The sequence below is a fragment of the Chiloscyllium plagiosum genome, chromosome 19 (assembly GCF_004010195.1).
Source record: "Chiloscyllium plagiosum isolate BGI_BamShark_2017 chromosome 19, ASM401019v2, whole genome shotgun sequence".
In the NCBI taxonomy this organism is placed as follows: domain Eukaryota; kingdom Metazoa; phylum Chordata; class Chondrichthyes; order Orectolobiformes; family Hemiscylliidae; genus Chiloscyllium; species Chiloscyllium plagiosum.
In genome coordinates this window covers 14733892-14748413 of record NC_057728.1, presented here as the reverse complement: position 1 = coordinate 14748413, position 14522 = coordinate 14733892, and the positions used below count along the sequence as shown (strand labels likewise).

At 36.4% G+C, this 14522-nt stretch overlaps 1 protein-coding gene across 2 annotated transcripts in view; it reads right to left on the bottom strand.

Annotated features, from left to right (window-relative positions):
• Positions 1-14522, bottom strand: part of wasla (WASP like actin nucleation promoting factor a) — a 75110-nt gene that overhangs the window by 6005 nt on the left and 54583 nt on the right. Inside the window, exons 6-9 of one of the 2 annotated variants that reach the window (XM_043709143.1) lie at positions 11066-11231; positions 9646-9688; positions 8183-8336; positions 2542-2559 (exon numbers count right to left, since the gene is read on the bottom strand). In XM_043709143.1, coding sequence (XP_043565078.1) covers positions 2542-2559; positions 8183-8336; positions 9646-9688; positions 11066-11231 — 381 coding nt within the window. The remainder of the gene's footprint in view (positions 1-2541; positions 2560-8182; positions 8337-9645; positions 9689-11065; positions 11232-14522) is intronic. The other variant, XM_043709144.1, reaches the window with a different exon arrangement.

The following is a 14522-nucleotide window of genomic DNA, read 5'->3' as shown; positions in this document are numbered from 1 at the left end:
CCCTTAGCAAACTACATTTAAAATGGATTTCATGAAGTTTAATTTTCATTTAATCCAATACAAGCTACGATTATTATAATTCAAATCATAAAATTTCAGCTATTTTTGACAGTTATATTTGTATCTACGGATGGCCATCTTAAACTGATAAGTTCCTGACATCCCATGGCCTAATAAGAGTTATACAATATGATTACATTTACTGACCATACATCCAATCACAGATTCATTCAGAATGCAAGCTCGTCCCAACTCTTTATCAGTTGTCATATGAAGTGAATTCATAGACCTGTCTAAAAGTTTCATGTTGCACATAACACTTGCTACTTCTTCATAAAATGATTCAAAAATTAATATTTGCATTGTATAATTATAGAACTCTGACTTAACTGGTAATATGTTTACCAGGTGTGATCAGATATACAATTGTACTGGAAGTGTGGTAGAGCAGACTGAACTATTACAAGTGTTTTAAGAAAGGAAGAGAAGGCCAAGAATAAAGAATCAGATATAGAAGTTTATATTCAAATAAGAACATGATATTCTCAAGGATATAATAGCAGGATAGATGGATTTTAGACTATTTTAATTTACATCTAAACAGCTTTTAATACATAAAAAGTCTTAATCAAGTGAAAAATCTAATGAAGTCCAATAAGTAGTTTGTGGTTTGATTGAGATATGAAGGTCTCAACATTGTGAATTAAAAATATGATAAGAGACTTAGACAAAATGACTCATCTAACTAAATATGTTATGGAAATCTAAACTTATGGCACACCTTTTATGCCACAGAAACTTATCTGATCTTGTATCAGGAACTCCTTGTATAATCTTTCTACTTCTGCCTAGTACTTAAGCTCTTGACCTTCATAATACCTCAGCTCTTTCTATCCTACACTTTATACATTTTAATGGGAGAGATTGCAAAGAACAAACAGTTTAGAAGTAAATCCTTTTTTTCAAGTCATTAAAATATTCTGCAGAAACTGTAGGAACTATTCCAAGTAGTAGCAATTTAGGAAGAGTCCAAGACATTAGTCATGACATTTATGCTTGCTATCAAACCAGATCTGTCAAAAATGTCAAAGGTTGGGCAAATTTCAACAGCAAACATGTAAGAGGCACTCCACATCAAATGCTGTTAACAAAATAAACCTGACATCAGCAGTAATATCTGTGGAACAAGTAAAATGGCCTTTTTCAGCCTAAATGGTGAAATAGAGATTATATTCTATTAGCAGTGGTGTGGAAACAGGGATTTCAATAATCCTGACCTAAATTATGAAGTCTTGAATAGAAAATCTGACTGAGTTTAATATGTGTTCTATACTACTTACAATTAAAACAGGGATGATCTACAATTAAAACCCATTAATTATTTTATCTGTACAGATTTGATTTTTGAGAGTTTCAATAAAATGGTCTTTCAGGCAAGGATCTTTACATTGCACAGGGATCTGAACAGCGTTACACCAATTTAGATACAATGTTCACACAGCCAGAAGAAAACATACAGAAGTGCATGAAATGGCTATAATACTGATCACATGTAATCAAATAAAATTGAGCATTAAATTGGATCCTGCTTGCTAGATATTCCAGACTATGAACAAAAGGAGGCCTACCAACATACCATTCTGAACTTGCGCAACATATACAATAAATCTACACAACAAAAGCTTTTTTTTCCCCCAAAAGAACTGAGAGTCAACAACCACCAAGATCTACAGACTGATCAAAATTTTCAGTTCTGAATGCAGATTCTGCCTCCTAAGGATCAAACTGCTGTTACAAAACAACAGCTTTTCTCTTTTCTAACATCAGTAAAGTTATAGATGGAATAGGAATATGACAAAAGAACTAACTTGTTCAAAATTATACTAATTCACAGATAGATAATGATTCTCTAGGAGTACAAACAGATCAAACCCTGGTTTCATTTGCAGATTACTCTAAAATTACCCAAGGGTGAATCTGACACTAAAACGATGGAAGAGATACCCACATTTTTAAAAATACTAAGCCAGACATCACTTATGTCTGGCAGTTTTGCATGCAACATTTGAATACAGGATGGGAGATCAAAAGGTAATTCATTAACCCCTCCACAAGCTCAAGCCACTGTATCACAAACATCAAATTCACTAACATTGATCTTGGGTGGAGAACATACAGTAAAAATGGTTAGTTTGGAATTAAACTGTAGCGTACTAAACAGGCAGAATTTGTTTATGCTCAAATTTCCATAGGCTTCAAATACATTCTGTAAAGGGAACCTTTGTTTGTTAAAAAAGGACGTGCAATACCCAATATATTGGATAAAAGGTTGCACTCAACCAAACTAATTAATAAAGCAAATCATTGTGCAATTTGAAAAATAAATTGCAGGATTTATTATCAAAATGTTAAAGGCCAAAAAGTCGCAGTGTTCAAAAATGAAATCCAACTGTTGGTGCATTCCTTTCACACAGATTTCATGCTAAGTTTTGATCAGTAAAAGGAAACTTCAAGCAAACATGCTTTTGACCAAAAACCTACCAAACCATTGTGGTGAACCTGGAAATCAAAACAAGGAAAGGTAAAATCAAAATTTTTATTCTATACTTGAGCCACTAGAAGTATTTAAAAATGACATTAAAAAGCAGGTGGTGCTAAATATCAAAATGGTCCAGATGGTATGGATTCCAGAATACTGAAGTAAATTAAAAAGAGTTAGCTGAAATAATCTTGAATTTTCAATAGATTGGGTTGGGATATCTGGTCGGCATGGACGGGTTGGACCAAAGGGTCGGTTTCCATGCTGTACATCTCTATGACTATGACTTGAGGACAGTAAATGTCATTTCCAGGAAAAAAGCTTTTTGCCTCACTTGTGCATAACCCTACAAAATGTGTTTAGTTTATAGCCCAGGAACTTATGCTGACATTATGCTTGCTTTCTGTTGGGGAATGGACTTTGAAGTAGGCACAAAAATGGTTCATGTCATTAAATTAAGGGACATGGTAATTTGTAAAAAAAAGACAAACGGGGGAGGAAGTGGCCAGAGGGGGAGAGATGCACTCAATATGGAGAAATGTGAAGTTCTTTTTTAGCAAACTGAAACATATGCCAACCCTGCAAGAGAGACCTACAGTTGTAGATAAATTGATCTTTAAAAAGGTTGGCTTACCATACAGAGGGGATTTACATAATAAAACACTGGATATAAGAGCAAGGAAATTAAATGCACATGACATGAGCCAACTAATTTAGTTTAATTCCATGCTCCAAGTTTAAAAAAAATCCTTGAAGGGTGCACAAATCAGAAATGAACAACATTGTCATCTCAAATCTCTAACTCATGTTAGCATGATGATGAACATAATTCCTCGATATGCAGTGTGGGCACTCCATAGAGAAAGATATTATAACAATGGAAAAGCTATAAAGATCCACTAAAAAGAAGAAAGGCATGAAAGGTCTTTTTAATATAATAGAAAAGTAATGAAGGATATTTAACATAAAATTCAAAATTTTCGATGGTTGTGAAAATCAGACAGTGGTAGATTATTTCTACTGATGAAATTGAGTACATACTGGAATCAACAGGAATGAAGGTGGCAACAAAGAGGATTTAGTAAGGGTTTGGACAATGGCGGCTTTGAAGGAGCTTTAGAATATTCTGGGAGTGAAGTGTTTTGATGCCTAGGAAAGCATTGGAATGTTAAATTGCTGAGAAAAAAAATGCAAACAGAATGGATTATTGGGTAAACCATGTCTAACCCTTTTAAAATTTAAGGCACAACACCCACCCACATTTTTATTTCATGTCTGTCAACTGCCTTTCAAACTCTATAGCTACTTTTCTCACTGCCTCCCATTTATTTTGTAAATAAAAAGTAGGTATTTCAGAATTCCAAAGGTATTGAACCTGGAGGTAAAAAGAAAATGTTTAACCTCCTCAAAAAGACTTTTCACCTCATTCTAGATGGAATCCTTCCCTATTTAAGCTTTATTTGTAAAGTTGTTACAAAAAAAGCAATATGATTTCCTTTAATACTACTTGCTAGACATTTTTTTCCTCAAATGTTTTAAGTCTATCTAATATAATTTCTATATTAAGCTTATTTAGTGTTAGCCCATCTTGCAGCTTTGAACTCCGAAGTTGAGACAAAATATAGCTATTTAAAATATTTGGATTAAATGCTCTCCATTTTAAGTTATAAATGTTATTGTGAAACTTATACTTAGAATATACAATTTCTTGAATTTACACTTGTAATGGAAATTACTTAGAAGGTAATCACACAGTAATGGTAATATAGGGTCATCACAAAAGCAAATGTGCAGATATGCCAAGATCAGTTTACGTAAGAACAGTTTCCATTATAAGTTCACGTAAGAACAGTTTCCATTATAAGTTCAGATATATAAAATGTTGTGGAAAATATTGACAGATATAGATGAGGAAGGTTATAGTTTTGGCATAACTTTCTGTTCCAGATAGGTTTCGTTTTCCATTTACTTGCTATTTATTTGTACTCTCCTTGTTCTTTTTAATTATGTACCTCTTTTATTTTCAAGATTTCTCCTCGAAAAACCTGTTTAAATTTTTCCAAACAATTAACTTTGAGCAGATCCTCTACTTTGCAGAGATTCCTCTTTTTGAGATCACCACACTTGCATTTATTCTTCTTCGGCTCTTTGCTTTTGCACTGAATTTAAATGTTATAATTGCTGCTTTAATTGTTCCTTTATTGAAAACAAATTCTTCCACAGGATCCAAGCATTGCTGGCAAGTTTTGGCTACCAGTCCTCTTTTTACAGTACAATATCTACAATTACATAGTACTAAAATGTTAAACAATACTTGCAAAAATTTATAATGGAAATACAAACACATTTCTCACTTTAAGAAGTGCTTTATGCAGGAAACATAATTTTGAAATTTGATGACCCACATGAAAGAGATTTGGCAAACAGTGAAAATGGCTTTAAGAACTTCGAAGTGGAAGGTTTACTGATGTGGACAGACAGATGCTCAAAAGTATTGAATATCTTTTGGGTTGAAAATAAGAAATTTAAATTTAAAATTTAAAGCAAAGACAGAATGCAGATGTGCAAAGATCTAAAGGTTCCAAATAATAGTCCTTAGAATATTAATGTTTATACAGAGATAGCATTTTCATTTTGAGTTTATGATACACAGAAACAGATAGAGAACAAAGACATAATGACAAATGTAAACAAGGTAACTAACTGCCAAGAATTAGAGCACCTGAGCATGTATAATTAAAAAAAAAACTGAAAGTGATAAAATCTAAAGCATAGTTCCTTCAGAAATAGGAGTTTAATTATTAGGAGTGCCTTGAGATAATAGGATTAATTATTAGTGAAGTAGCGAAAACGAAGTAATGTTCAGAATTCAGATTGGGTTTACAGACAAAATTGACTTCCTCAGTTTGGGTGAATGAAATGTTGATCTATTGTTACTAAGTTGTCAGAGACTAAGGAGAGAAATTACAAGAAAAATAAGTAACTTGAAGGAAAAAATATTATCTTTTTAAATGGAAAGTAGATGAATATAGCAGAGGGACTTTGATGGGAGCGGGCCACAAGGAAGGGGAAATTTCTGAGCAGTGATGTTTACTTGGAATTGTTCTTCTAAATAGACAACATATTTCATGCAGTCTTCCTTTATAGAAATATCTACAGATCTAATATGGAATCATTCACCAAGTGGACATTTAGGCAGAAGACGTAACAATCTGAAGGAAACTAGAAAATAAATTAAGGTAGAATATGAAAATGTAAAAATGAGATAAGAACATGATGAATCTTGAGATTAGAGATAGAAGTTTGATTAGTCTGGATCATGTTGACATAAGTAAGGTAGATGCGTTGGGTAGGCTAAAGGTTATTAAGGTGGACAAATCCCCAGGACCGGATGGGATCTATCCCAGTTGCTGAGGAAGGGGACAGAGGAAATAGCTGGGGCCTTGACAGATATCTTTGTGGCATCCTTAAATACAGGTGGGGTGCCGGAGGACTGGAAGGTTGCTCATGTTGTCCCTCTGGACAAGGGTAGTAGGGATATTCCGGGTAACTACAGACCTGTGAGCCTGATGTCGGTGCTGGGAAAGTTGCTGGAAAGGGTACTGAGGGATAGGATCTATTTATATTCTGAAAAGAATGGGCTTATCATTGATAGGCAACATGGTTTTCTGCAGGGGAGATCGTGCCTTACCAACTTAAGAGAATTCTTCGAGGAAGTGACCAAGTTATTAGATGAAGGAAGGGCTGTTGATGTCATATACATGGACTTTAGTAAGGCTTTTGATAAGGTTCCCCATGGTAGACTAATGGAGAAAGTGCAGTCACATGGTGTGCAGGGTGTCCTAGCTAGGTGGATAACGAACTGGTTGAGCAACAGGAGACAGTAGTAATTGAAGGGAGTTTCTCGAAATGGAGAAAGGTAACCAGTGGGTTACACAGGGGTCAGTGTTGGGGCCACTGTTGTTTGTAATATACATAAATGATCTGGAAGAGTGCACTGTTGGTATGATCAGCAAATTTGCAGATGACACGAAGACTGGTGGAGTAGCAGAAAGCATAAGAGACTGTCAAGGAATACAGGAGGATATAAACAGACTGGAGAGTTGGGCAGAAAAGCGGCAGATGGATTTCAATCCAGACAAATGTGAGGTCATTCAGGCAAGACCAATTCTAGAGCGAATTATACAATGAACGGAAGAGCCTTGCAAAAAGTTGATGGGCAGAGAGATCTGGGAGTGCAGGTCCATTGTAACCTGAAGGTTGCTGCACAGGTGGATAGCATGGTCAAGAAGGCATATAGAATGCTTGCCTTCATTGTACGGTGTACTGAGTATAAGAGCAAGTCATGTTAACATTGTACAAGACATTGGTTCGGCCACATTTAGAATACTGTGTACAGTTCTGGTCGCCACATTACCAAAAGGATGCTTTGGAGAGGGTGCAGAGAAGGTTTACGAGGATGTTGCCTGGTATGGAAGGTGCTAGCTATGAAGAGAGGTTGAGTAGATTAGGTTTATTTTCATTCGAAAAAAGGGAGATTGGGGGGGACCTGATTGAGGTTTACAAAATCATGAAGGGTATCGACAGCGTGGATAGAGACAAACTTTTTGCGGCAAATATTTCACACAGAGGGTGGTGGGCATCTGGAACTCGTTATCAGTAGAGGTGGTAGATTCATTTATGATGCTTCTGGACAGATGCATGAGTAGGTGGGAAGCAGAGGGATACAGATGCGTAGGAATTGCCTGACAGGTTTAGACAGTACATTTGGATCGGCTCAGGCTTGGAGGGCCGAAGGGCCTTTTCCTGGGCTGTAAACTTTCTTTGCTGTTAAAAATAATTCAACGAAGCAGATCAAAAGTAAAACTGGCATAGGCATTATGGGCTGTAAATTACAATGGCAAACTCATAAATGAAACGTAACAGTTGGCCCTCAGAAGCTCGCAAGTTAGAACTGTCAGAACATTTGTATCAAGTTTGAAATGCTAAATTTGAGAAAAGTATATGATGCAATAGAGTCAACACTAGCATTTCATGTTAAGGAGCTGTGATCTAATTGGTTCTTCGGTGTGATAGCATCATCTCTCTGATGCCTGTAGGTGTCCTACGCATGGATAGCTTCAATCCAGCTCCTTGAGGGTGGTAAAAAACTATCCACATTTAGAAATCTCACACAAATGCTGCTACAGGAAAGGAAATGTTACACTTGTTCAGTATTTACAAATATATTTATTTGCTGGTCCACAGTTAAATTAAACAAATTACATTTGTTAATTTGTATAAAATGGAAATAAGATATGATGCAATGCTTTATCACTTTCAAAGCCAAGAGAAGAATTTTAGAGACACTTGGCAGGTAGATTAAAAACAAAAGAGAGTGTTCAAATATAACATGATTGAAATCAACGCATTGCACATAGGTCAGTTAAGAATCAAGTAGAAAGCTTAGGTAGGAAGAGAAGCCAAGCACTATCTCCCCTGAAAAATATAACTATTATATCTGATGTGAGGACTGTGCTAACTATATAAAGTGAAATTCCAGTCCAACGATTAGTGATGTACCACTGTTGGTCAGTCTCAAACACTGAAGGTGGTCAACGAGCTACGGTCTTGAAAATATGTTGAAAATGGTATTTAACTTACCCTGTCTACGCAACTCATTCTTCACAGCTTCAACTCCTCCTTTTTTCTCTATAAAATCATAAATGATCTTTGATGTTTCTTTGTCCTTTAGCTGTGACTCAGAAATCCCACACATGTCAAATAGATGCTTCAACTCAGGATCCAGATTATTCAGCTGTGAGTAGGAGGAGTGCGGGTATTTAGGCAATTAGACTCAACAGAAATACAGAAGTCAAAATCATAGAATCCCTACAGCGTGGAAGCAGGCCTTTTGGCTCATCAGGTTCACACCAATAGAACAACATCCCACCTAGATACAGCTACCCCCCCCACCCAATCCCTGTAACCTTGCATTGCCCATGGCTAATTTACCTACCGTGCACATCCCTGGACACGACAGGTAAATTTAGCATGATCAATCCATCTACCCTGCACATCTTTGGGCTGTGGGAGGAAACCAGGGCACCTGATTACTGTGCTACCCTTAAATGAATTTACTCCACTTCATTTGCAGCCCATCATCATATTACAATAAAATCATGTCAGGCAACAATTAGTGTTCAAATCTAGCCTTTAGAAGCGACATGAGGTATTGCTCAGTGGCAAGACACTTCAATATAATTAGATAGGCATTATCACATTCCAGTTAGTAATCACAAACTATAATCTGTATTATGAAAAGACCCTTAAGAACAGAACATTAAGGAACTGAAAGGCTATAAAGATGCGTGGGTTGGTTGGTTGGGGGAGGGGGGGGGGGGGGGAGCACAGTGTTGGTGGTGGTGGAAAGCAAGGCTGAGTCTAAAACTAGCAGAGTTGTTTTACTCTGCCTCTGGCACATGATCTAGGAATACTGGTTACTGGCAAGAAAATGTTCACTTCTGATGGATATTCATTTGCAAGTATATTCATTGCTGCAGTTGCCTCAGTTTCTGTTCTGTAAATTTATGGGTAAGTTGAGTTCTCTCATACTTTTAGATTTGAGCACAAGAGCAGAGGTGTTGCGAATACTTGCTGCCAAAGGCAATAACACACTTAAGTAACTTATTTCAAAGTACAAACAGGTGTATCTCATTTTCTATAAAATAAAAATAATTCAGGGTGCTGTCCCTCCATTTAAGATAATTAATTATAACCAGAAGCTTGAGCATTTGGAAAGAATCCCTGTTTTAATGATTAGTGAGTTGGCAACCTACATCCAAACATCACCAAATTCCTGGCATGACATATTATTTTGAGGTACAGTAACTTACAATCCCAGAAGGAAGCAGGTCAGAGAGGACTGACTTTTACATCTGCTTGCTCCATGAACAGAGAATCGCGCAAACCTATGACCACACTTGCAAACAAGGATATAAAACAAATGCTCCTATTTATAGCATAATAGTTTATAGTTGAGACCGTGACAATAATATTTCATATTTAGATGAGTGAAGGCTCCACAGTATTTAAAATTTGATTTACAACTTGACGATTTTACTTACATCAAAACCTGTATTCGGGTCCCAGCCAACATGTCCTATATGCCTGTAAATGGAAAGTATATGAATGATATCGAAATCTACAATGCACATACAAGTATCTTTTGATAGAGACCTTTTTTTTTAAAAAAAGAGAGGTTGGAAAGTACCGATCCAAATTGAATTGAACTTTTAAATATAATTTCTTTACTTTTAATTTTCCCCTGCTCCTATTTTCCTTTATTACTGAAGGGTTGTTAAAATTTCACAGATAGTGGTTGTCAAGTTCCTTTCCCAAAGGCTATTCCTCACATGTTATTCTGACACATCTGTTGTTGATGGCCAAATGGACCATAGACAATCACAGTTGAAACCAACCTTGCCTTAGGTAGCATCCTCAGATGCATCCCTGCAGGAAGGTTAGAATGGATAGAAATCATAAGAGGGAAACTTTGTCGATTTCTTTTCCCCATTCTTTAGCTCAAGACTTAAAGACAGTTGTGGAAGTCAAAACTAAGTCAGCTAGTTTGATAAGTATTGAATAGGACATTTTAATATGAAAGGTTATTATTTTGTGTTTTAACTACAGTAGTCAGACTTTCAGTATATAAGTATAACCTTTCTCACATAGCTAAAGAAAATAGCAATATGTCATTAATCATTATACTTCTGAGTCTTTCATTATGGAGACTGTGATATAGTGATACCCTGTTGGCGTTTAACTACTATATGGAGAAACGTCACAGGCTGAATTAGATATACAACAATCATAAATGCATTAGAATAATGTGTCTTCTATACACCATTTACTACATGACAGAACATTTAAAATAAATAATAAAATGACATCTGAATGTGTTTACAACAGATGATTTGCAGTGATGATGCAATAGTGAAGCATGTAAAGACACGCACAAACGTTGTAGTGGTACAACCTCAACTTGTTGTTCAAAAAGGTCTTATGAATGTTGCATTTGCAAGCAGAGCTCAATGAATTACTGAAATTATTTATATTTTTATAATGTTGTACATCTACTTACATTTGGAGCAAAAACCTAGGCACAGTATTACGTCCACCCTAAAAATGCACTTACCATCTGCAAGCCTTTTCAGTTATTGACCACACTGGCTCTTTAAGACTTACTTTTTGAACTGCAACTCTATCTATTGTTCTTTATTACATGAGATGTCATATATTATCTTACAAAAGTGGAGCTAAAAATATTTTACAAATAGAAAATCTGAGGCATAATAGAGAAGGCTTACAAAACAAATGCTAAGAACATGAATTAGCTAAGCAATTTCTTCCCTTGTTTCTGTTTTACCATCTGAAATTTTCAGCGAGCAAAACAATTATAGTTTACACTGGTCAGACGTTGTTTCACGTGCAGGAAAGACTTTTCAAGAAAGTGACCTAAACTACCAAACAATCAAGAATGCTTACTGGAAGTTACTTGGTGTGCCAATGTCCGCCTTAGTCAATTTCTTCTTTTTACCTTTGACTTTCTTCTTATCTTTGGCATATGCAAAATTGTTAACTTGTGCATTGTATCGAACATTGGTAATTTCTGGATTCTTAATGTCAACTGTAGCCATAGGAAGAGACGGTCCTAAAAGGAAAACAAAATATTGGCTTTGCACCTTACTGGTTTTCTACATTCTATAACTCCTTTAGTTATAGCGCATGCATGGCAGAAGCAGCGTATGCTGGAACACAGATATTTTTGTTCTTTTCTCATCCATTGCTGGACAGGTGTATATAAACCTAATTATGATTATCTCTCTTCCCTCCACATTGTCAGAATGATTTTTACTTACTTGGCACGTACAAACATTTTAAGCAAGCATGGTAATTGGATCCTTGAATTCAAAGCAGAATAATGTGGCCTATATTTCGGTCTACAGCAGATAAAACAAATCTGATTTCTAGATGAAATTACTGTGAAGAACAATTTAAAGCTAAAAGGCTTCAACATTTGGGATACAACTCTTCCAGCTCTTTCAGACTAACTCACCTAAACATTGAAATAACATCTGAATATCAAATGTAAAACCCGCACAACAAATTTCATGGCACAACAGTAATAAAAATAAAATGCAACTTGCTCTTCAATCTTAAATTAGGATATTTTGAATTAAGTGAAAAGGGATGATGTGGAATTATGAAGTGACCAGATTATTCAAAATGGACGACAGCTCTGAAAAGTACACTTCAACTCAACAAACTCCTAGAACTAGATTTTAAAGCCACATGAAACAATGAAAGATCACACGAAAGGGAGTTTGTAGAATTACAAGTTTTCTTTTGACATATGTCCTGTAGAAACCAAATTAAGTTATTGACGCATTAGAAATTAAGAATGATTCAATTGTTACCAAATTTTAGGAACTATCCTAACAATTAGAATGGCCCAAGTTCTGACAGTGATTAACCCAAATGAAACTGTCAAATGCTCTGGCAAAGTACTGGGGTCTGATCCTCATTCATTGCCATGTAGACCTTCTGAAAAACTGAAAAGATTACTAAATCATCTATCACACCTAAACAGAGTACAATCTGATAAGCAAAAAAACCTAGCACTGCACTACAATAGAAACAATTAACTAACCTTCTGTTTCTTGAAGCTACAAAAAAAACCACACACACACAAACCGGCTTCTTTTAATTTATGAGGTGCAAGCTCTAAACATATGCTCCACTGAGGGAAGGATTGAAGAAAGAAGCCTTGATCAGCCAGGAGTCTAAGGAACGTAATTTGTGTTTCTAGCCTTACAACAAGTTGAACTGTAAACTCCACAGTTCTTACCTCTGTGACTGTCCATTTACATTAATTACAGCTTTATGAACTTTGACTCTCATCTGATCTCCACTGGTGTGTATATCTTTATCCACTTTTGTCATATGCATGTTCAATACTCCACACATTCCCTACTAGCTTTCCAAATTCAACCCAGAATGGGTTATGACATTCTAAAAACTCAATCTTATCCAATATAAGTTCTTTTCACTATAATTGTTTTCTCCCATCTTTAATACTTGTCAATTTATTCACTGTATCAAATTGAATACCTTCATTACACACACACACAATATGAACATAGTTGGACCCTCAAACCTACTCTATCATTCAGTAAGACCATGGTTGATCTGATGACATTGCAATCTGCCTACTCTGTGACTTTTCATCCCCCGCTTATGAATTAACTACCAACCTTTGCCTTAAAAATATTCAAAAGCTTTGATTTCACAACCTTTTGAGAAAGAAAATTCCAGAGACAGAGTCTCTTCGTGTCTGTCTGCATGGGTGACCCTTATTCTTAAGCAGTATCCTATCCTCACGCACTTTGTCAAGACTCCTCAGGATCTTGAACATTTCAATTCCCATTGTGTACAATACCTTTTAGCACCTTTGCACAGGAGCTTTCCAAAAGGCTTGGCATCTCTGCACAATTCTAAATGAACTGGTGATAAAAGCTGATTGAAACAAGGAACAATGCCAATTCTTTCACGTAAACTGGGATTGAGAGCACATGAATGGCTTAGTTGTATTCTTGTACATGACCCTCTGTGTCTTGAAAACTCCTGTCTTTGCTTTGTTCTTCATCACTATATGATATTAAATACTTTCCATTCAGATTCGGACTTCCTTTGCAGTATCCACCTAAAATGATAGGGCTTTCATTACGGCCATATACTCAAACATCCTGCAAAAATGATACACTACGTTGCTACCTCACCTTCAAAAATATCTTAAAATTTAATAGCTAATATCAGTTTCCTAGTCCATTCTCCTCCTATTTTTGTTCATTATCCAGTTTCACCTTTGAAATTCATTTTAGATCTTTTACACAAATACTTTTAATTCTGTTAGCAATTTGTAAGTTAATAATGTGTTCTGTACAGAAGTAACTTGTATTACAGAAAACAAATCAGGAAGTCTCTCTCAGAAAAACTACGGTGGTTTCAGCCATCCAAATTAAAATAGGCTGAAGAATGTTTTTGAATTGAATATACTTATACCTATAAGAGTTAGAGGGGTTAATTCTGATAAACTGCTTCATTGACATCACATTTACTGCAGTTTGTCCTTTAAGAATGCATCAGTGCAGACTAAAACCCCAACCATGTAGCTAATATTGTATGACAAGTTAGCTTCCTTTAATCTAGGTGTATATAACTGGAGAAGTAACAGCAGATAACAATGCTGACACAAGTTCTCCTGCTTCATTATTAATTGTTCCATCAAGAAACACTGGTTCAAGTCAGATTGACTGAAGAGACGAAAATTAATTGATCTTTGGCTCAGTTTTATTCCTCCAATTATCTACAAATCTAAAGACTGCACAGATACTGCAAGTCTGAAGACAACCCGAAGGAGGAGATGGTTAAATGGCTGCTTTCCATGCTTGCAGTCTCAAGGAAGGAATGAAATAGGACAGGCCATCTGGCATCAACCTAGGCACTGGAAAATTACAATGGACTAAAGTCCTATTGATTGCAAAGTCCTCCCACCAACACCTGGGAAGCATTTGCAAAAATTGGGACAGCTGTCCTAAAGACTAGTCAACTGCCGCCGCGATATTAACCGCCACCTGAACTCCCCCACCCCTCTCACCCACTCCAACCTCTCACCCTCGGAACGCGCAGCCCTCCACTCCCTCCGTTGCAACCCCAACCTCACTATCAAACAAGCTGACAAGGGAGGCGCGGTAGTAGTTTGGCGCACCGACCTCGACACCGCTGAGGCCAAACGTCAGCTCGCAGATACCTCCTCCTACTGCCCCCTTGACCATGACCCCACCCCCCACCGCCAAACCATCATCTCCCAGACCATCCATAACCTCATCACCTCGGGGGATCTCCCATCCACCGCCTCCAACCTCATAGTCCCACAACCCCG